General features: G+C 46.3%; 1 protein-coding gene across 7 annotated transcripts in view; it reads left to right on the top strand.

Moving 5' to 3' along the window:
• Positions 1–24,054, top strand: part of EML5 (EMAP like 5) — a 175,615-nt gene that overhangs the window by 130,625 nt on the left and 20,936 nt on the right. For all 7 annotated transcript variants that reach the window (XM_077267584.1, XM_077267583.1, XM_077267582.1 and 4 more), the window contains 12 exons: positions 56–242; positions 462–567; positions 2,857–2,950; positions 3,875–3,975; positions 4,343–4,545; positions 5,134–5,245; positions 7,615–7,742; positions 8,957–9,098; positions 9,335–9,487; positions 9,559–9,690; positions 10,236–10,324; positions 10,408–10,584. In XM_077267584.1, the coding sequence (XP_077123699.1) occupies positions 56–242; positions 462–567; positions 2,857–2,950; positions 3,875–3,975; positions 4,343–4,545; positions 5,134–5,245; positions 7,615–7,742; positions 8,957–9,098; positions 9,335–9,487; positions 9,559–9,690; positions 10,236–10,324; positions 10,408–10,584 (1,624 nt within the window). The remainder of the gene's footprint in view (positions 1–55; positions 243–461; positions 568–2,856; positions 2,951–3,874; positions 3,976–4,342; positions 4,546–5,133; positions 5,246–7,614; positions 7,743–8,956; positions 9,099–9,334; positions 9,488–9,558; positions 9,691–10,235; positions 10,325–10,407; positions 10,585–24,054) is intronic.

Below are 24,054 nucleotides of genomic sequence, written 5' to 3'. Positions count from 1 at the left end.
TGTCAGTGCAGACACGTGAGCGCAGCTCTGAGTGTGACTTCTGCATTTCCTGCAGGTACCGGGGCTACGACTGCCGGAGCAACCTGTTTTACACCCAGACGGGGGAGATCGTTTACCATGTGGCGGCCATCGGAGTGGTGTATAACCGGCAGCAGAACACGCAGAGGTTCTATTTGGGCCACACCGATGACATCCTCTGCCTGGCCATTCACCCCATGAAGGATTACGTGGCCACTGGTCAGGTATGTTCTACTCGCGGCACAAGCGTCTGAAGCTTTAAAGAAACACGCGATCAGTGGGTGATTTTGGAGCAGTAGAGCGACTGCTGATAAATCTCAAGCAGAAAGGACACTTTTGCGATGGCTTTAGTAGCTGCAAACTGACATTGAGTGTATGGTGCTTTCTGTGATGCAAGGAGCGGGGGAGGGGATGTAGCACCTCACGCGTTTCATGTCTTGCAGGTGGGCAGAGACAGCACCGTGCACATCTGGGACTGCGAGACAATCAAACCTCTGTCCGTCTTAAAGGGACATCACCAGTTCGGGGTGTGCGCTGTGGACTTCTCAGGTAACTGTTTTGGGGTTTTTTTTTGTGAGTACTCAATTTGTTATGTACATTATAATGTATATCTATGTACAGGATATATTGGAAAGTTGTAAACTTTAAAGGGAATCTGTCACCAGGGTTTTGCTACATCCAGCCAAGTGACACTTACCAGGCTGCTTGTTGTAGTTTTGATAATCTCCTGCTGATAAAACAGTATTATTTTTTTTTTAAACTCTGTTTTTTAGATGCTTAGTAGTACATACAGGCAGTGATATCTAACAAATATCAGGCAACTCTTTTGACCCCTAAGGAGGCGGCTGGGAATCTCCAATACAGGTTAAAGGGACGGTGTCTGGTCTACTGTAAACTTTATATAATTAATGACTCTGCAACTTTGTAATTAACTTTGTGCTTTTCATTTCTCTGCTTGCTGTCAGTGACTGGAAACGTTCTGATATCTACAGTAAAGGATCTGGATTAATTCTTGTCAGTCTTACCTGGGTCTGCAAAATTTAGTTCTGTTCTGGATGGTTGAAGAACTAGACCAGACCCCTAAACTCGTTCCCACACCAAACCAGCCTCCAAAGTTCATCAGACCGTAGACTAGACGCTGAGTTAATTCATACCGAAAACCAGACCCTTAGACTCATTCCTACTGTAAAGCAAACCCCCAACTTAATCAGACCCCTGAACGCCCCCTAAACTCGTTGATACTCTAAATCAGAGCCCATAGGTAATCAGACCCATGAGCCCATTCATACCAGACCCCAGATCTATAAAATGAATAAGACCCTAGACCAGGCCCATAAATTATTTCAGACTTCAAACCAAATCCCCAAAGTTAATCAGTCCCCAGAAATGACAGACCCTGGACCAGGCATTGTAACAAACCCTCCTCTGTGAGATGTATAACTTCAGGATGGGTTTTCAAACACTGAAAGTTAACCTATAAGTGGTCCCACTCACGGACAGCAATCGGGAATCTTAAAAATAGCGAATAATCCAATCACAAAGTGAGCCAAGGAAGATGCAAAACTATTCCTTATACGATGATGCAGCCTTATTTCCTGGTGACAGTATCAGCCCTTTAATGAGCATTGATTTATTTGCCACCTGTTGTTTTCTTCGGATTTGTCACTTGCCTTTCATTAGTATTAAACACCAGCGCTGCCAGCAAGGACTACACAGGTGTGAGCAAGGACTACTCAGGTGTGAGCAAGGACTACACTGGTGTGAGCAAGGACTACACAGGTGTGAGCAAGGACTAAACTGGTGTGAGCAAGGACTAAACTGGTGTGAGCAAGGACTACACAGGTGTGAGCAAGGACTACACAGGTGTGAGCAAGGACTACACTGGTGTGAGCAAGGACTACACAGGTGTGAGCAAGGACTACACAGGTGTGAGCAAGGACTACACTGGTGTGAGCAAGGACTACACTGGTGTGAGCAAGGACTACACAGGTGTGAGCAAGGACTACACAGGTGTGAGCAAGGACTACACAGGTGTGAGCAAGGACTACACTGGTGTGAGCAAGGACTACACAGGTGTGAGCAAGGACTACACAGGTGTGAGCAAGGACTACACAGGTGTGAGCAAGGACCGCACAGGTGTGAGCAAGGACCACACAGGTGTAAGCAAGGACCGCACAGGTGTGAGCAAGGACCGCACAGGTGTGAGCAAGGACCACACAGGTGTGAGCAAGGATAACACAAGTGTGAGCAAGGACTGCACCTGTGTGAGCAATGACTACACCAGTGTGAGCGAGTGAGAACCGATACAATGCATCAGGAATCTTATACTAATACATCATGTTCTCAGGCGACCCCTACATTGCATCCGCTATGCCAGGGTCCACATGTGCCTAATCCTCTGCACCCCATAGACGCCCCATCCCCCTAGTTATAACCCTGCTGCCTAACATGAGTGTCGCCATCTAATGGCCACCTGGGGTGATGACAGTATCTCGCCGTAATGGTCGGCGCAGTCAGAAGACTTTGTATGTATGATTTCTCCATGGAGTCAACCATCCTCTCATCCGACGTTGACTGCTGCAGTCATTCGGACATTGCGTTATATTAGATCGCCAGCTCTGTGGGTTCTTTTCTTGCACTTTTACTGTAGTTCTCACCTTTATCTCTCAGTCTGAGATTACGGTATATTGTAAGCTCTCTAGGCAAAATTTCTGCTCCACCTACTGTTACCATGATGATGTCACCAGTTATATAGGTGGTGTGTGTGTATACTGTATATATATTATATATGTAACATATAAACTTATACTGTAACCGTAATATTTGTTCTCCATGCAGCAGATGGGAAGCGTTTGGCCTCTGTCGGCATCGACGACCATCACACTGTGGTCTTGTGGGACTGGAAAAAAGGGGAGAAGCTGTCATCAGTCAGGTACACTGACTACTTAAAGGAGTTGTCCACCTTCAGGAATGTGGTCCCCAAGCTGTGTAAAATACCTAAAATGGCAAACTTAGCAGCTACTCCCCTCCCCTGGTCCAGCATATTCTCCCCACTGCTGCTCTGGTCTCATAATTTATCTGCAGGGTTGATGTCACATCACCGCTGCTGCCAGTCATTGAGCTCAGCAGGTAATGCTGTCTACCTCTGCTGATTTGCTGATCTCATTGATTGGCTGAAGCAGTGATGTATATAATCCTATAATGGAAAGTTCTGCCGCTATCTAATAGACTGAGATCTTCACCATTTTCAATGACTCTTCTCAGTGTCAGCGAATGGAAACCTTCCCAGATGCTAATGGACCTGATCTGGCCCAGCTCTGCTTTTCGCAGCTGATGGTTTGTTTCAATGTAGCAGTTCAGACAATCCTCTGTGAGCTAAACACAGCGGCACAGATTTGTCTGCTGACCGTTTCTTACAATTTATCAGTCCAGTTGCAATGCCTGGGGATTGTCTAAAGCTTGATAAATTGTAACAAACCCCAAAGTCTTAAAGGTTGAGTTTCCTTACTTAGTCTATCAGTGGTGGCCGGTCTCCTGCCAGGATGCTGCAGAACATCTTGTCACCTGTGTTTAACCACTTACCGACATATGCCGGGTTCCTGCCCTTGATTAAAGCTCGCATGCTGAACCCCCTTCTTTCCCGGCAGATGATAGCTGTGTCATTCAGCCATCACCTGCCTCTTTTTACCTTATAGTGAACATAGTAACTAGCCCCCTTCCCCTTCAAAAATTGTGGAACTTCAATTTCTTTTTCAATGTCAGTACACTTGGAAAATCAGAAAGGGTTATTGACTGATTTTCTATTAGGGGTGTGACCCCCTCTTTCATTAATCTGTATCTGGTTTTTATTTTGCAGAGGGAGTAAGGATAAAATCTTTGCAGTGAAGATTAACCCCTACATGCCTGATAAGCTGATCACTGCGGGAGTGAAGCACATGAGGTTCTGGAGGCGAGCAGGTGCAGTGCAGGACTTGGTAGACAGCAGATACTGTGCCTTTAAGACTTGTGTTACATTGTTTCCTGATTGTTGTAGGTCTTTTCTTGGGGTTTTTGCAACATGTTAGACCCATATAGATCCCACCTTTCATGCCCCGGTGGCTAAAATCGGGGCAGTTTAAGGGGAGGCAACAAAGAAAAAATTAGTAAAAAGTGACAAAATGTCTTAAAAAATACAAACTAGGATGATGGTCCTGCTCGCCACGATTGCTCAATCCCTGGGCGGAAGCGACACCTAGTGGACATAGTGATCTCTGCAGTACTGGAGCCCCTCTAGTCCTGCATCTGTTCCCTCTGCCTATGTAACGCTGCCATCCTGTTCTGGCAGGTGGGGGTCTGATCGGACGCAAGGCTTGTATCGGCAGCGGCTCCAAGATTGACACCATGATGTGCGTGGTGTACGGGTGGACTGAGGAGATGTCCTTCTCAGGAACCTCCACCGGAGACGTCTGTATTTGGAGAGACATGTTCCTGATGAAAACTGTGAAGGCGCATGACGGGCCAGTGTTCAGCATGCACGCCTTGGACAAGGTGAGAAGACCCCCGACCAACAACTTCCATCCACTCATTGCCGTCAGTCATATTCAATCCTAAAAGTCTGAGGTTATATCTCTGCTTCTACTCCAGTCACATCCAAAGCTGCATCTCGATTCTGCTGGCCTTCACTTGGCAGCATAGGAGCTCAGACAGTAGGGGGGTCCTTCGGCTGGCTGTGAGTGGAAATCATTAGCAGCCCGACACCAGGGGAATAAATTGGTGTCTGATTGTTTTTCTCTAGTTGTGACTGGAGCACAGAGTAGTTTCCTTTATGCTTCAATTTCTCTGTACAGTAAGTAAGGATCTCTGCTTGCTGTCGGTTAATGGGAACAGTCTTTGTTACAGTGCATCATTCTAGATCAGGGACCACCAACCTTTGGCTCCTGGCCCACAACTCCCAACATTGCTTGTGGCTACTAGGAAATGTTCTGCTACAGTATCTGATGTGGCGAAGGTTGCTGTACCTGATCAATCTGTAGTGGAAAAGCCTCTGCAGCACAGTCCTCCCCCGTCGTGCTGGCGAGCTGCAGAATGCTTGCCCCAGGTGCGTACTATGGCTGAGTACAGTCTTTCCCATCACAGGGCTTTGTGACTGGCGGGAAAGACGGAGTGGTGGCGCTCTGGGATGATTCCTTTGAACGATGCCTCAAAACCTACGCAATCAAGAGGGCTGCACTGGCGCCGGGCTCTAAAGGTGATGAGATCACCGGCCACAGACACACACTGACTACAACTTGCATGCACTCTGACTGCAAAGGTACACTGCTTACACATCGCATGCACTCAACACACATTGACCGCTCCGCGCACTCTGACTCCATACACATGTGCCGCAGCATACACTCTGACTGATTCACAAACACTGCCTGCAACATGACTGCTCCATACACACAGCCTGCAGCATGCACTCTGACTACTCTGCACACACTGGCCGTAACATGTACTCTGACTGCTCCATACACACTGTCTGCAGCATGCACTCTGACTACTCTGCACACACTGGCCGTAACATGTACTCTGACTGCTCCATACACACAGCCTGCAGCATGCACTCTGACTACTCTGCACACACTGGCCGTAACATGTACTCTGACTGCTCCATACACACAGCCTGCAGCATGCACTCTGACTACTCTGCACACACTGGCCGTAACATGTACTCTGACTGCTCCATACACACAGCCTGCAGCATGCACTCTGACTACTCTGCACACACTGGCCGTAACATGTACTCTGACTGATCCATACACACTGCAGCATGCACTCTGACTACTCTGCACACACTGGCCGTAACATGTACTCTGACTGCTCCATACACACTGTCTGCAGCATGCACTCTGACTACTCTGCACACACTGGCCGTAACATGTACTCTGACTGCTCCATACACACTGTCTGCAGCATGCACTCTGACTACTCACACTGGCCATAACATTTACTCTGACTGCTCCATACACACTGTCTGCAGCATGCACTCTGACTACTCCACACACACTGGCCGTAGCATGTACTCTGACTGCTCCATACACCCTGTCTGCAGCATGTACTCTGACTACTCTGCATACACTGGCCGTAAAATGTACTCTGACTGCTCCATACACACTGTCTGCAGCATGCACTCTGACTACTCCGCACACACTGGCCGTAACATGTACTCTGAGTGCTCCATACACCCTGTCTGCAGCATGCACTCTGACTACTTTGCATACACTAGCTGTAACATGTACTCTGACTGCTCCATACACACAGCCTGCAGCATGCACTCTGACTACTCTGCACACACTGGCCGTAACATGTACTCTGACTGCTCCATACACACTGTCTGCAGCATGCACTCTGACTACTCACACTGGCCATAACATGTACTCTGACTGCTCCATACACACTGTCTGCAGCATGCACTCTGACTACTTCGCACACACTGGCTGTAACATGTACTCTGAGTGCTCCATACACCCTGTCTGCAGCATGCACTCTGACTATTCTGCATACACTGGCTGTAACATGTACTCTGAGTGCTCCATACACACTGTCTGCAGCATGCACTCTGACTACTTCGCACACACTGGCTGTAACATGTACTCTGACTGCTCCATACACACTGTCTGCAGCATGCACTCTGACTGCTCCATACACACTGTCTGCAGCATGCACTCTGACTACTTCGCACACACTGGCTGTAACATGTACTCTGACTGCTCCATACACACTGGCCAAACCACACACTCTAGTAGTAATAAAACTTGGCACTCAACTTAATAGATCTTTGTTCGGAAAATTTTATTTTGCAGTCTGTATAGATGTATTATACAGACTGCAAAATAAAATAGTAATAGGTTACTATTTGTGGTTTGGGTAACCTATTTGAGCACCTTCACAGTAGTGCCTCGGAATATTCTGTATAAACCACACACTCTGACTTGTCCAGGCACACTGGCCACACCATGCACAATGACTGCTCTGTTCACACTGGTTGCATTACGCACTATGACTGCTTTGCACACACTGGCCGCACCATGCACTCTGACCACTCTCCACACAATGGCCTCACCATGCACTATTACTGCTCTGACTGCTCAGCACTCACTGGACGCACCACGCAGTATGATTGCTCCGCAAACACTGGCCACACCACATAATCTGACTGCTCCGCACACACTGGCCTTTCCATGCTCTATGACTGCTCCACACACACTGGTCGCACCATGCACTTTGACCACTTCGCAAAAACTCGCCGCACCACACACTATGACTTCTCCGCACACACTGGCCATACCACACAGAATTACTGCTCCTCACGCACTGGCCACACCATGCATTCTGATCGCTCCGCACACACTGGCCGCACCACAAACTATAACTGCTCCACACACACTGGCATCACAATATACACTGATGGCTTCACACTCCACACACACTGACCGTACTATGCACACTGATCACACCGGTTACCACTCTGACTGTACAATTACCGCACTGCACTGTAAATGCATGTGCTAACTGTATTTTCTGCACTGCGCACTGACAAAGTACCTGTTCCGATCTCCTTCTTCTCCATTCCAGGGCTGCTCCTAGAAGACAACCCGTCCATACGTGCCATATCTCTGGGACACGGCCATATTCTAGTAGGAACGAAGAATGGAGAGATCCTGGAGGTGGACAAGAGCGGACCGGTCACCCTGCTTGTCCAGGTGACTGTCTGCAGTTCCTCTCTTTCAGTTTTCACCTTTTCTGTAATACTCTGTGCTGCTGTAGCATTAGATTGCTTAGTGTTCGATCTCTGCTCGGCTCAGTACAGTTATAGTAAATGATTGGTATCCAATCTTATGAATCTCAGAGCAGAACCCCATCCCCCCTTTTGGGATCCCCTGCCTGTCTGGCTGCTCCCTCTTAATAAACCCCATCCCCTCTTTTAGGATCCCCTCGCCTGTCTGGCTACCCCCTCCTAATAAACCCCATCCCCTCTTTTAGGATCCCCCCCACCTGTCTGGCTGCTCCCTCTTAATAAACCCCATCCCCTCTTTTAGGATCCCCTTGCCTGTCTGGCTGCCCCCTCCTAATAAACCCCATCCCCTCTTTTAGGATCCCCTCGCCTGTCTGGCTGCCCCCTCCTAATAAACCCCATCCCCTCTTTTAGGATCCCCTCGCCTGTCTGGCTGCCCCCTCCTAATAAACCCCATCCCCTCTTTTAGGATCCCCTCGCCTGTCTGGCTGCCCCCTCCTAATAAACCCCATCCCCTCTTTTAGGATCCCCTTGCCTGTCTGGCTGCCCCCTCCTAATAAACCCCATCCCCTCTTTTAGGATCCCCTCGCCTGTCTGGCTTCTCCCTCCTAATAAACCCCATCCCCTCTTTTAGGATCCCCTCGCCTGTCTGGCTGCTCCCTCCTAATAAACCCCATCCCCTCTTTTAGGATCCCCCCGCCTGTCTGGCTGCTCCCTCTTAATAAACCCCATCCCCTCTTTTAGGATCCCCCTGTCTAGCTGCTCCCTCCTAATAAACCCCATCCCCTCTTTTAGGATCCCCCGCCTGTCTGGCTGCTCCCTCCTAATAAACCCCATCCCCTCTTTTAGGATCCCCCCGCCTGTCTGGCTGCTTCCTCTTAATAAACTCGAGCCGCTCTTTTTAGGTTCCTCTTCTCCATCTGGATGCAGCAGTTTCTTAAAGATCTTCTTCTTTTAACAAGTAATTTTTTTCATAAACTTAATAATATTTTGTTCTGTTATTATACACAATAGACAGTGTAAAGTCGGCTGCAGTGTAAAGCATGGGGGATAGACAGCAGCAGGTTGTTCTTGGTGAACTCCGGGCTCCAGTAGGGGGCATACTTTGCCCGATGACTCCTGATATCCACTGTCTCGTGCTCCCAGGTGTTGTCTGACGCTCTCTCTTCTTGTATTGTGCAGGGACACATGGAGGGAGAGGTCTGGGGTCTGGCTGCCCACCCTCATCTACCAATCTGTGCCACTGTGAGTGATGATAAGACTCTCCGCATCTGGGACCTGTCCCCCAGTCACTGCATGCTGGCTGTGCGCAAGCTCAAGAAGGGTAAGAAGGTTGGGGAATTGCTCTGTGAGCGATTCTCCAAGATACAACCTCTACCAGTTGTCAGAATGAGGGTTGTCAGAAAGGAGAGGTAATCGGATTGATGGTCATCAGCGGTGGTTGTCGGTGAAAGGTTGTCTGAGCGAGGGCTGTAAGAGCAAGGATTGTCAGAGCAAGGGTCTTAGAGTGGGAGTTGTCAGGGTCTTCTATATGAGTGACGGGCTCTGTGCTGCCCCCAGGTGGCCGGTGCTGTTCCTTCTCCCCAGATGGTAAGGCTTTGGCCGTGGGCCTCAATGACGGAAGCTTCCTGATCGTGAACGCCGACACGCTTGAAGACTTGGTGTCGTTTCACCACCGGAAGGACGTGATCTCGGACATCCGCTTCTCCCCCAGTGAGTTGATGACCTGTTGGTCAGTGCCATCTCGTGCTCCTCTGCGCCGTTCTGATCAAGTTTTGTTTCAGTAACCGGGAAATACTTGGCCGTTGCCTCCTACGACAACTTTGTGGACATCTACAATGTGATGAGCAGCAAACGGGTCGGCGTGTGCAAGGGTTCGTTCAGCTACATCACCCACCTGGACTGGGACACGAGGGGTGAGCGCTGGGCCTGGGGTCACTTCTGAACCTGGTCTATTAACTACTCTGCTGAACAGCAAGTCTAATCCTCCAGTCACAGCCAAAGCTGCAACTGCAACTCATAAGACTTTGCTGTGTCCTGAGTGCAATGCATTGTGGGCCTTGTTAAAGCTGCTTTCTTTAAGACACAGCACCAAACGTGTGCTCAGGCTGTGTCTGGCATTGCAGCTTTGCTCCATTGGAGTGTTTGACTGATCAGCAATACTGCATATTAGCTGTGTTCAAGGTGGTGCTGTTTTTGGGAAAAGCCACATGTAGACTAATCGCAGACAGCAGAATTTTGATTGCATCTCTGGCTGTGAGTGATGCAACTGGAATAAAGCAAATACTCTGCGTATTTCGAAGGCTGTAGAAGCACTCATCTCTCTGCCTCCCCCTGCTGGCTGAGTCTGTGCTCTGCTGCAGTGCATCGTGGTAGATGTAGCCTTTCTCTGCACAGTACAGGAAGTGATGGGGTCTCAGCGGCGCCCCCTGGAGCTCAGTCACTTCTGTGTTCTTCCCAGGTAAACTCCTCCAGGTGAACACTGGTGCAAAGGAGCAATTGTTTTTTGAGGCCCCACGGGGGAAGCGACAAATGATTCCAGCTCATGAGGTAAGATGGGGGATCACAAGTGTCCGTTGTATTAGGGAGTGTCCCCCAAAGGTCACGCGGGCGCTGAACTGTCTATTTCTCAGGTAGAAAAAATGTCCTGGTCGTCTTGGACAAGTGTCCTGGGTCCGAGCTGCGAGGGGATCTGGCCGGTAATTGGGGAGGTCAGCGACGTGACGACAGCCGCACTCAGCAACGACAGCAAAATCCTCGCCACCGGGGATGACTTTGGATTCGTAAAGCTTTTCCGGTATCCGGTTAAAGTAAGAATCAATGAAAACTACAAATGGAGCAGAGCTGGACGTGTACAGATAATGTAGTAGATGTCAGCTGCAGTCCTATGTAACATGCTAAATAACACAGTGATAGCTCTCTGATTACAGATAATGTAGTAGATGTCAGCTGCAGTCCTATGTAACATGCTAAATAACACAGTGATAGCTCTCTGATTACAGATAATGTAGTAGATGTCAGCTGCAGTCCTATGTAACATGCTAGATACCACAGTGATAGCTCTCTGAGTACAGATAATGTAGTAGATGTCAGCTGCAGTCCTATGTAACATGCTAGATAACACAGTGATAGCTCTGATTACAGATAATGTAGTAGTCAGCTGCAGTCCTATGTAAAATGGTAGATAACAGTGTTAGCTCTCTGAGTACAGATAATGTAGTAGATGTCACCTGCAATCCTATGTAACATGCTAGATAACACAGTGATAGCTCTCTGAGTACAGATAATGTAGTAGATGTCACCTGCGGTTCTTTGTAACAGCACCGATGATATAGTAGATGGTACCTGCAGTCCTATTGTCGGGGTCGTAACGACAATATACCCTCATTCACCAGTCATTCCAAATTAAACTATAAGCATGTGGTACCGGGTAAGAATGAGTCAGACAGGTAGCTGGTTCAATCTCAGTGCATGCTCGTGCATCCACACACATGTGTGTAACCGTCACAGCAACTGAGTTTATTTTACAATACACAGTACTAAAAAGGAATGCAATAGGCGGGGTTTATGCAGTATACATCTAGTGTCCAGTCTCTCTCTCCGATTCGTCAGAACGTCTCCCGGTGGTTACTTCTTTCTTCACATTCCTGAGTTATCTTTTCAGGAGAAATGAAACATAACCCTTCAGATTCTAAACTGAAGTGAAGAATGAACACTGGCAGCCATCTTTAACCCCTTCCCGACATTTGACGTACTATCCCGTCGAGGTGGGGTGGGCCCGTATGACCGCCGACGGGATAGTACGTCATAGCCGATCGGCCGCGCTCACGGGGGGAGCGCGGCCGATCGCGGCCGGGTGTCGGCTGCATATCGCAGCTGACATCCGGCACTATGTGCCAGGAGTGGTCACGGACCGCCCCCGGCACATTAACCCCCGGCACACCGCGATCAAACATGATCGCGATGTGCCGGCGATGCAGGGAAGCATCGCGCAGGGAGAGGGCTCCCTGCGGGCTTCCCTGAGCCCCCCGCAGCAACGCGATGTGATCGCGTTGCTGCGAGGGTCTTACCTCCCTCCCTGCCTGCTCCAGACCCGGATCCAAGATGGCCGCGGATCCGGGTCCTGCAGGGAGGGAGGTGGCTTCACAGACGCCTGCTCAGAGCAGGCACTGTGAAGCAGCCTGTACTTCTCGCAGATCGGTGATCTGTCAGAGTGCTATGCAAACTGGCAGATCACCGATCTGTATTGTCCCCCCCTGGGGCAAAGTAAAAAAAGTTAAAAAAAAAATTTCCAAATGTGTAAAAAAAAATAAAAAAAAATATTCCAAAATAATGAAAAAAAAAAAAAAATATTATTCCCATAAATACATTTCTTTATCTAAATTAAAAAAAAAAAACAATAAAAGTACACATATTTAGTATCGCCACGTCCGTAACGACCCAACCTATAAAACTGCCACACTAGTTAACCCCTTCAGTAAACACCGTAAGAAAAAAAAAAAAAAAACGAGGCAAAAAACAACGCTTTATTACCATACCGCCGAACAAAAAGTGGAATAACACGCGATCAAAAAGACTGATATAAATATCCATGGTACCGCTGAAAACGTCATCTTGTCCCGCAAAAAACAAGCCGCCATACAGCATCATCAGCAAAAAAATAAAAAAGTTATAGTCCTGAGAATAAAGCGATACCAAAATAATTATTTTTTCTATAAAATAGTTTTTATCGTATAAAAGCGCCAAAACATAAAAAAAATGATATAAATGAGATATCGCTGTAATCATACTGACCCGACGAATAAAACTGCTTTATCAATTTTAACAAACCCGGAACGGTATAAACGCCTCTCCCAAAAGAAATTCATGAATAGCAGGTTTTTGGTCATTCTGCCTCACAAAAATCGGAATAAAAAGCGATCAAAAACGGTCACGTGTCCGAAAATGTTACCAATAAAAACGTCAACTCGTCCCGCAAAAAACAAGACCTCACATGACTCTGTGGAGCAAATGTGGAAAAATTATAGGTCTCAAAATGTGGAGACGCAAAAACTTTTTTGCTATAAAAAGCGTCGCTGGTTTCACACTTCCGTTTTTGTCTGCAGCGTTTTTTGCACAAAAAACGCATGCGTTTTTTCCCTATATTTAACATTGAAAACGCATGCGGTTTTTTTGTACGCGTTTGGTCGCGTTTTCAAACGCATGCGGTTTTTTTCTGCATGCGTTCATTTTCAGAAATACAACCTGCAGTATTTTCTTGCGTTTTTAAGCACATGCGTTTGTTTGCGTTAAAAACGCATGCATTTTTATCGAAAAAAACAGAAAACACACTGAAAAGCCACCCACCACCATCAAGGTGATAAAGGGATCCAAACCCTAACCCTAACTCTACCCCTAACCTCACCCCTAACCGTTTAATGAACATTTTCTGACAGTCATAGTGCCACGTATTTCAGTGCCACGTATTTCAGTGCCACGTATTTCAGTGCCATGTATTTCAGTGCCACGTATCACGTATTTCAGTGCCACGTGTTTCAGTGCCATGTATTTCAGTGCCACGTATCACGTATTTCAGTGCCACATATTTTAGTACCACGTATTTCAGTTGCACGTATTTCAGTGCCACGTATTTCAGTGCCACGTATTTCAGTGCCACGTATCACGTATTTCAGTGCCACGTGTTTCAGTGCCACGTATTTAAGTGCCACGTATCACATATTTCAGTGCCACGTATTTCAGTGCCACGTATTTCAGTGCCACGTATTTCAGTGCCACGTATTTCAGTGCCACGTATTTAAGTGCCACGTATCACGTATTTCAGTGCCACGTATTTCAGTGCCACGTATTTCAGTGCCACGTATTTCAGTGCCACATATCACATATTTCAGTGCCACTTATTTAAGTGCCACGTATTTCAGTGCCACGTATTTCAGTGCCACGTATTTAAGTGCCACGTATCACGTATTTCAGTGCCACGTATTTCAGTGCCACGTATTTCAGTGCCACGTATTTCAGTGCCACGTATTTCAGTGCCACGTATTTCAGTGCCACGTATTTCAGTGCCACGTATTTCAGTGCCACGTATTTCAGTGCCACGTATTTCAGTGCCACGTATTTAAGTGCCACGTATCACGTATTTCAGTGCCACGTATTTCAGTGCCACGTATTTCAGTGCCACGTATTTCAGTCACGTTTAGGGTTAGGGTTAGGGCTAGGGTTGGAGGTAAAGTTAGGGTTGGGGCTAAAGTTAGGGTTTGGGTTTGGATTACATTTACGTTTGGATTAGGGTTGGGATTAGAATTATGGGTGTGTCAGGGCTAGGGGTGTGGTTAGGGTTACCGTTGGGATTAGGGTTAGGGGTGTGTTTGGGTTAGGGTTTCAGGTAGAATTGGGGGGTTTCCACTGTCCAGGCACATCAGGGGCTCTCCAAGCGCGACATGGCGTCCAATCTCAATTCCAGCCAATTCTGCGTTGAAAAAGTAAAACAGTGCTCCTTCCCTTCCGAGCTCTCCCGTGCGCCCAAAAAGGGGTTTACCCCAACATATGTGTTATCAGCGTACTCGGGACAAATTGAACAACAACTTCTGGGGTCCAAGTTCTCTTGTTATCCTTAGGAAAATAAAAATTTGGGGGGCTAAAAATCATTTTTGTGGGAAAAAAAAGATGTTTTATTTTCACGGCTCTGCATTATAAACTGTAGTGAAACACTTGGGGGTTCAAAGTTCTCACAACACATCTAGATAAGTTCCTTGGGAGGTCTAGTTTCCAATATGGGGTCACTTGTGGGGGGTTTGTACTGTTTGGGTACATCAGGGGCTCTGCAAATGCAACGTGACGCCTGCAGACCAATCCATTTAAGGCTGCATTCCAAATGGCGCTCCTTCCCTTCCGAGCTCTGTCATGCGCCCAAACAGTGGTTCCCCCCGACATATGGGGTATCAGCGTACTCAGGACAAATTGGACAACAACTTTTGGGGTCTAATTTATCCTGTTACCCTTGTGAAAATACAAAACTGGGGGCTAAAAAATCATTTTTGTGAAAAAAAAAAAAGAATTTTTATTTTCACGGCTTTGCGCTATAAACTTTAGTGAAACACTTGGGGGTTCAAAGTTCTCAAAACACATCTAGATAAGTTCCTTGGGAGGTCTAGTTTCCAATATGGGGTCACTTGTGGGGGGTTTGTACTGTTTGGGTACATCAGGGGCTCTGCAAATGCAACGTGACGGCTGCTGACCAATCCATTTAAGTCTGCATTCCAAATGGCGCTCCTTCCCTTCCGAGCTCTGTCATGCGCCCAAACAGTGGTTCCCCCCCACATATGGGGTATCAGCGTACTCAGGACAAATTGGAAAACAAATTTTGGGGTCCAATTTATTCTGTTACCCTTGTAAAAATACAAAGCTGGGGGCTAAAAAATCATTTTTGAGAAAAAAAAAAAAAATTATTTTCACGGCTCTGCGTTATAATCTGTAGTGAAACACTTGGGGGTTCAAAGCTCTCAAAACACATCTAGATAAGTTCCTTAGGGGGTCTACTTTCCAAAATGGTGTCACTTGTAGGGAGTTTCAATGTTTAGGCACATCAGGGGCTCTCCAAACGCAACATGGCGTCCCATCTCAATTCCAGTCAATTTTGCATTGAAAAGTCAAATGGCGCTCCTTCCCTTCCAAGCTCTGCCATGCGCCCAAACAATGGTTTACACCCACATATGGGGTATCAGCGTACTCAGGACAAATTGCACAACATTTTTTGGGGTCCAATTTCTTCTCTTACCCTTGGGAAAATAAAAAATTGGGGGCAAAAAGATCATTTTTGTGAAAAAATATGATTTTTTATTTTTACGGCTCTGCATTATAAACTTCTGTGAAGCACTTGGTGGGTCAAAGTGCTCACCACACATCTAGATAAGTTCCTTAGGGGGTCTACTTTCCAAAATGGTGTCACTTGTAGGGAGTTTCAATGTTTAGGCACATCAGGGGCTCTCCAAACGCAACATGGCGTCCCATCTCAATTCCAGTCAATTTTGCATTGAAAAGTCAAATGGCGCTCCTTCCCTTCCAAGCTCTGCCATGCGCCCAAACAATGGTTTACACCCACATATGGGGTATCAGCGTACTCAGGACAAATTGCACAACATTTTTTGGGGTCCAATTTCTTCTCTTACCCTTGGGAAAATAAAAAATTGAAGGGCAAAAAGATCATTTTTGTGAAAAAATATGATTTTTTATTTTTACGGCTCTGCATTATAAACTTCTGTGAAGCACTTGGTGGGTCAAAGTGCTCACCACACATCTAGATAAGTTCCTTAGGGGGTCTACTTTCCAAAATGGTGTCACTTGTGGGAGTTTCAATGTTTAGGCACATCAGGGGCTCTCCAAACGCAACATGGCGTCCCATCTCAATTCCAGTCAATTTTGCATTGAAAAGTCAAATGGCGCTCCTTCCCTTCCAAGCTCTGCCATGCGCCCAAACAATGGTTTACACCCACATATGGGGTATCAGCGTACTCAGGACAAATTGCACAACATTTTTTGGGGTCCAATTTCTTCTCTTACCCTTGGGAAAATAAAAAATTGGGGGCGAAAAGATCATTTTTGTGAAAAAATATGATTTTTTATTTTTACGGCTCTGCATTATAAACTTCTGTGAAGCACTTGGTGGGTCAAAGTGCTCACCACACATCTAGATAAGTTCCTTAGGGGGTCTACTTTCCAAAATGGTGTCACTTGTAGGGAGTTTCAATGTTTAGGCACATCAGGGGCTCTCCAAACGCAACATGGCGTCCCATCTCAATTCCAGTCAATTTTGCATTGAAAAGTCAAATGGCGCTCCTTCCCTTCCAAGCTCTGCCATGCGCCTAAACAATGGTTTACACCCACATATGGGGTATCATCGTACTCAGGACAAATTGTACAACAACTTTGGGGGTCCATTTTCTCCTGTTACCCTTGGTAAAATAAAACAAATTGGAGCTGAAATAAATTTTGTGTGAAAAAAAGTTAAATGTTCATTTTTATTTAAACATTCCAAAAATTCCTGTGAAACACCTGAAGGGTTAATAAACTTCTTGAATGTGGTTTTGAGCACCTTGAGGGGTGCAGTTTTTAGAATGGTGTCACACTTGGGTATTTTCTATCATATAGACCCCTCAAAATGACTTCAAATGAGATGTGGTCCCTAAAAAAAAATGGTGTTGTAAAAATGAGAAATTGCTGGTCAACTTTTAACCCTTATAACTCCGTCACAAAAAAAAATTTTGGTTCCAAAATTGTACTGATGTAAAGTAGACATGTGGGAAATGTTACTTATTAAGTATTTTGTGTGACATATGTCTGTGATTTAAGGGCACAAAAATTCAAAGTTGGAAAATTGCAAAATTTTCAAAATTTTCGCCAAATTTCCATTTTTTTCACAAATAAACGCAAGTTATATCGAATAAATTTTACCTTTAACATGAAGTACAATATGTCACGAGAAAACAATGTCAGAATCGCCAAGATCCGTCAAAGCGTTCCAGAGTTATAGCCTCATAAAGGGACAGTGGTCAGAATTGTAAAAATTGGCCCGGTCATTAACGTGCAAACCACCCTTGGGGGTGAAGGGGTTAATACAGTTACATTTGCATTAGCAAGGGAAAACTTATTGTTTCACAGTATAAGATATATAAAAGTACAAAAGGTATATAAGAAAGTATATTTTCACCTTGACAATCCCCCCTAAACACTAAGTTTTTCCCTTAAAGAAAGATCCTTCGAGACTGTCCATGTGATGGGAAAAGGGGAGGTGGATTTCTTCATACAGACGCCTCAGAAACTCTCCCCTAGCGAGAGGCCTCCAGGCAGCTGAACCCTTCACTAACCTCACATGGAGTTCTCCCACTGTCCCTAAACTAAATCTCTTAGCATCATCTGAGAATGGGGGGGGGGTTTGTCTACTCTCTTGAGAGGAATATACTTCGGGATCTCCCCTGGGTCAGTACCATTGTACTCTGGTGGATCTATTTCTTGATTGAGGAAGGTGCCAGTCGGAGTTGCTTTGGCAATAACCTTTTATACAAGGGAATAACACAACAGAGAATTATCGATCCAACTATAAGGAGGGCAATCAGTACCGAACAAACTTATTGAAGGAATCCCTTGATCCCACCTAACCAACTGGAGAAGAAAGATGTGTCTGCTCCAGCATACATGACACGTCGTTTTATTGTCCTAATTTGTTCAACTTCTTTAGAAACCTTCAGGTCTTTTGGATCTACATTTCGCCATTCAGGTCTGGCTGTCTATATTTCGTCTCGTAAGTCTTTGGTCATACCGTCAATGAATGTATTTACTAATACTCTAACATCAAGTGGGTTTATGGGACTGTACTCCATGTCTTCCCATTTCAGCTGTAACCGTCCAAAGTATAGCTCTACACTCTCTCCTTTGTCACATCTGTAGAAAATCTTAATTTGCGTCCTAGCACGTCACCTGTTTTTATGCTCACTAACTACCTAGGCCTGCCTAGGTGCACTTATACATCCATCATATGGTCATCATTTGTCTGTAAAATGAGAAAGGTTGGTTCTCAGGGTCAGCCAAATATTTTGCGTAGCTAGCTAGTCAGAGGGCCTCCAGGGATAATACTCCTGTATCTGTCTTACCCTACCTGATGTGGTTGGTTCTCTGGTGGTGGGGGCGACATGACATGCTGGTCTACAGCTCCTTCCCAAAAGGATTACTGTCAGCCTACTCCCAAAAGTTAATGTCCCCACTATCCACCAACCACAATCCTGTGTCAGCTTCTTATATCACTACATGTGATCTTGTCTGGACAGGATTCAGTGTAATTCTCTTAGGTCGGGTTGCAGCACGGGTCATACAAGTGTTAGGGCCCAAATCCTCAACTATACCCTAAAAGGCATCACAGCTATAATTGACAAATCTTTGTTCTCTGTAATATATATATTATTGATCCAATCAGCATTTTTATTAATCTGCACCTGTGGGATTATAGAAACAATGCCGGCATAAATCTGGTTCTGGGCTTTAAACTGGTCAGGCACCCCCCTTGGCACTCCAATGGCATCAATATATATCAGTGGATCTTCTTCATAACTCATGTGGAGCTGATCAAGGCTTCTCCTCTTTCTGGTAGGTTTATCAGGTACCTCTGGATCCCAAGGTAAAATCTTGAACTGCATGGCTAGTTTAACAAGGGTGCATTGGCCTATCCAGGCATTAGGCAACCTAGGACGGAGCTTACCATCTCCACATAACCAATAAATGTCGTACATATAATGTGTATGTTTGATTAGCAAGTCAGTATCTAGAGGACTGTTCTCTTTGCAGTAACCTGTCTCGGAGATTTCTACTGGTATACCTGTGGTGTCGTGGGAATTATAGCAGGTGTAATTGTCAGCTAATACAGTTACTTCTCCTGGGACCTTTAGTCTGGGTTCCTTATGAATTAGTGGGACATAATCTGGGCAGTCAGTGGGCTTCAAACCTTTCAACAGATTCATGACACAGGCAGTGGTGTCATCAGGAAAAAGCAATGCATGTGTGTATTCGCAGCAGCACAAGCAATACATCCTACAGAGATATTCTGGACTCTTACATTGTATCTCACTCATTCTAACCATAGGTTTTTCCTTGGAGCTGTTTGTGTTTCTATGGAGAAAACCTCTTGCCAACTGAGACCTGGAATGGGTATCACTTCATTAACTACATTTTGCAAACGCTCACCTGGGCCTGTTTTAGGTGTACTGGTAACAGGGGCCTTGGTTGGTCTAGAGCTAATATCCTGGAGCTGTATATGGCCTAAATACCCATAGGGTCCAGCACTAAATACAGAATTATAATACCTTCCCAGTACGAACGTCTGGAGATCAGCAGATTGGGGTTTTTCAAGATTCAGGAGGAGGGGGTGACAGCTTCTACCCCATTTACAGCCCCTAAGTGGTTGCAGAAGGGCTGTTTGGTGCATTTTCCCACGATGACTCCTACCCGTCCCATCCTTAGGGAACGTGGCTTCGCTAGGTTTATATCCCCAATCATCTCCCGTATTCCAGGCAGCATCTGACCAATAATAACGGTTATTGTTGTCATTTCTGGTAACACACATATAAAACTGGATGATTCCCTCTACCACCCGTTCAGTCTCGAGGCACTTGACTACATCACAGAAATCAAATCGCCAGATATTCACCGGGGCTGTCAGGTTTACCCAGAGAATAGTGGGACCTTAGTATTTTCATTTACATTAGGGGCCGAAGAGGTAGGGGCGAGGATGGCCCCCATTTCCAGGATCAAAAACAACAGCAACATTTCCCTTCAGTCACTACTGTGACTAAACACTGGTTCGGTCTCTTTTACAGTGTGAGGCGTGGATCCAGGTGCTCTTTCCTTCAAGTTTTACTGCAGTGGGGGGTGACCGGGATCACCGTGTGAAGTCCTTCAAATCTCGGCTGGAGACAATCTCTGCGCACAAACTTTTTCACATACACCAGGTCTCCTGGCACAAAGGGATGGTGTCCAGGATCCTTGTCTGGGTCTGGAAGAGAACTGAAGACAGTTAAATGCAGTTTGGCAAGGTGTCCATGTAAGGCCTGCACATAGCTAGTCAAGTCCTGGTACTTGAGTTGCAACTGTTGTGGAAAGAAACATTCAAGATTGGGGCCCCTGCCAAACAGAATCTCATACGGTGACAGTCCTGTCTTCCTGTTTGGGGTATATCTTACTGAAAACAAAGCTAGAGGAAGGCATTCTGTCTATGGTTTACCAGTCTCTGCCATTGCCTTCTGGATTTTAGGCTTAAAAGTTCCATTTAGTCTCTCCACTTTTCCACTGTTCTGCGGATGGAGTATGCAATGCTTGACTTACCCCCAGTGCTGCCATTACCTCTGACATGATCTCTCCAGTAAAATGGGAACTCCGATCGCTTTCAATGACTTCAGGAACTCCATACCTGCATATGATCTCAGCCATCAGTTTCTTTGCCGTTGTCTTAGCCGTAGCTTTGGCAACTGGGTAGGCTTCTGGCCAACCTGAAAATAAATCAATGCAGACCAACACATACTCATACGTCCCTACCCTAGGCAACTGAATATAATCAATCTGCAGTCTCTGGAATTGGTTAAAGTGGCCGGGGAGTGTGCTTGGATGGGGTTTTCACTGTCCTACTCTGATTATGTGTGGCACATATCATGCAGCTCTGTACCTGCCTTTCTGCGCAGGTAGAAAACCCCGGGGGCAATCCATTGTTTCTGTAGGGTGTCACACATGGCCGTCTTCGAGTGGTGCACATTCTCGTGCAGAACCTGTGCCATCATTGGGTACAGTACCTGTGGTAGGCAGACCTTTTCACCCCTCCCCCATAGTCCAGTGACGGTATCAGAGCAAGCCCCTATCTTTTGCCACCTATTTTTCTCCTCCTTACTTGCCTGTTCTTGTAACCGGGCTAAGATGTCTTTCAACACAAGTGGAGATGGTGGTGTGTCTAGGTGATGTACTTGAGAGGCTACAGGAGTGCTTGCTGCTTTCCTGGCAGCCTGGTCTGCCAGTGCGTTACCCTTTGTCCGTCCATCAGTGCCTTTAGTATGTGCCTTTACCTTTATGATGCCTGCTTGGGTGGGAAACTGTAGTGCATTCATAAGTTGCTGGACTGCCTCAGCATGTTCAAAGGGGTGGCCATTTGCTGTCAGGAAAGCCCTGGCTCTCCAGATAGGCCCATAACCGTGTGCAATGCCAAAAGCATACCTGGAATCAGTGTAGATATTTACAGTCTTACCTTCTGCTAGTTTGCACGCTTCTATGAGCGCCTTGAGCTCTGCTTCTTGTGCAGACATATGAGCTGGCATTGACTCTGCCTTGATTACCTCATGTTCTGAGACCACAGCATATCTGGTACAGTAGCGTCCTTGGTCATCTTGGTGACGGGATCCATCTACAAAAAGCTCAAAATCAGCATTAGAATAGGCACACTAGAGACCAGCCGTTTCCTGAGACATCAATTCTAGACAATCATGTGATTTGGAAACCTAATCTTGTTCCTCTGGATCCATTCTAGAAAGAAAAAGAAAGAAAAAGAGTGTCCTTGCTCATGTCACCTATTCCTCCCCCCTTTGGATCCATAGGAACTGGAAGAAGAGTAGCGGGGTTTAGGACAGTGCACCTTTTCAAAGTCACATTAGTAGGCATGAGAATATCACACTGAAGTCGCGGCTGTCTGGCCATAGACAGGTGGCTAGGTTGTACTTGGTTAAGGATACTATGTACATCATGTGGGGTATGGACCGTCAGTGGGTGATCCAAAACAATCTCTGAAGACTTGTGTAAGCAACAGCTGGACAGACAACACAGTCCAAACACAGGAGGAACTTCCTCTTGCCACCGTATCCAGGCGGCCACTGTAATAAGCAACAGGTCTCTGTTTGTCTCCATAAAACTGAATCAGCACACCTGTAGCATGTCCTGCATAGGTGAGCTCTGTCTGCAAGGCAGTCTGCAATACTGTACGGCAGTGCTCGGGTGTCTTGTAATCATATACGGGGCCTGCAGTGTGTAACACCATATCACAGGGCAAATTCCCTCTTTCGGTGGACATAGCGTCTCCTGGATACAAGGGGCCATAAGTGGCAAGGTAGGCCTGACACTCTTGGGCTATGACTGGGCTTCCCTTTTCTAGCTATCTGTTGGGCCAAACAACCTCTATGTGACAGGGTAGAGTTAGCTGGGTTCACTATGGCTCCTATCTGGTGGGTAATTATGTCCCCATACCCTACTGAGAAAAGAACCTGGGATTCCTGAGGTGTGATATAGTAGCGTGAATGACAGGGGAACCAAACTTCAGATTCCTGGAAAGTCTGGCCTTGTAAGTGTGAAGGTTTCACGGGAAGAGGAGATGTAGGGGCCTTTCCGGGCTGGGAGGTCTGCCATTTACACCGAATAAAACAAACTCTTAATCTGAAAATTGACATAACGAAGCTAGGGAGGGACCATATTATCCAACGGGGAGCCCCCCTGTTGATCTTCAATTTGCTATATATAAGCAGGTAAATCTTTTACCAATCTTTCAATTACTTACAAGTTTTCCTCTAAGACTAAGCACAGGTCTATTTCACTTCCAATTTCATACAGTACTTATTGCTTTAAACATAAATCTCTCAGCGTGTACTAAACCAAGGACAGAGAAAACTTAGAATGCAATACATGGCCCCCCTTCCCTCTAGCCCACAGCACCGAGGGAAAAAATTTCAAGCAGGTCGCGCAGGGATTCACTCTCCCCCTCCCATCTAGTAACACGGAGATAAGAAAAATCACTGCATTCCACAGCGCACAAGGGAGAATACAAAAGCCCAGCTCTTTGCCCCCCTTTCTCTAAGTTCGTAGCACAGATGAGGAAAGAGGAGAAATCTCACAGCGGTCCGCTCCCTCCTCCCCTACACTACACAGCACTGATAAGAGTTCCGTATCTTCTACAAAGTAACAAATTGCAGCAGTTTTCAGACTTAATTTCTACAAAACTTTCCTATGATCCTTCGTGGTCTGGGCGGAGCCCCAAGGACGGCCCGTACACACACACGCGGCAGGTCTCCACCCAGGTTGGATTCTGCACAACACAAACAGGACACACCTACGCTTCTGGAAAGCTCGTCCCGCCGCCATTACAGGGCGATGGCTGGGACTGCATTTTAATCATCAGTGGCACGGCGGCCATTTTACATTCTGTAAAATCACAGTTCAAAGGCATTTTATAACCAAACACGGGTTCTACATTGTCTGATCCTCCCTCTCCATCAACCTATTTTCATCCTTTGTTCTTTAAGCTTCGCGCAACTCGCAGATGAGCTTGCGCTTGTTCTAACAATCCTTTATCTTTCAACATGCCCCTTTTATTTTCTATGAGATTGGGCCACATAGCCGGCTGCAATCTCCCTGACGAGGGCAATCCTACATGCTTATACAATCTCTCAACATTCTTGACTGCCTTCTTTCCCTCCCGTGACTCCACTATTGCCTTGACTTCCACGGCATCCTCATCTAACTTGTGGGGCACGGACTTCTTCTGCTTTAAGATACGCAACTTGACTCACAATACTGTGTCCTCCTGCAGTAGGCCACTGGCAGCGATCTTCAACACTGGTGTTCTAAAAACACGGAGCCTCTCGCTCAACGTATAAGAAAAAGAGCCTCGCGCTCAATATTTTCTGTCCCTAACCTGAACAACAGTGATTAACAGACTATCCTGCCACGATATTCCAAACCGTTGGGAGGCGGTCTCCTAGTGAGAGCCCTCC

Source organism: Ranitomeya variabilis, chromosome 1 (assembly GCF_051348905.1).
Source record: "Ranitomeya variabilis isolate aRanVar5 chromosome 1, aRanVar5.hap1, whole genome shotgun sequence".
Taxonomy (NCBI): Eukaryota; Metazoa; Chordata; class Amphibia; order Anura; family Dendrobatidae; genus Ranitomeya; species Ranitomeya variabilis.
Note: the sequence above shows the minus strand (reverse complement) of the source record. Positions and strands in the feature narration are given on the sequence as shown.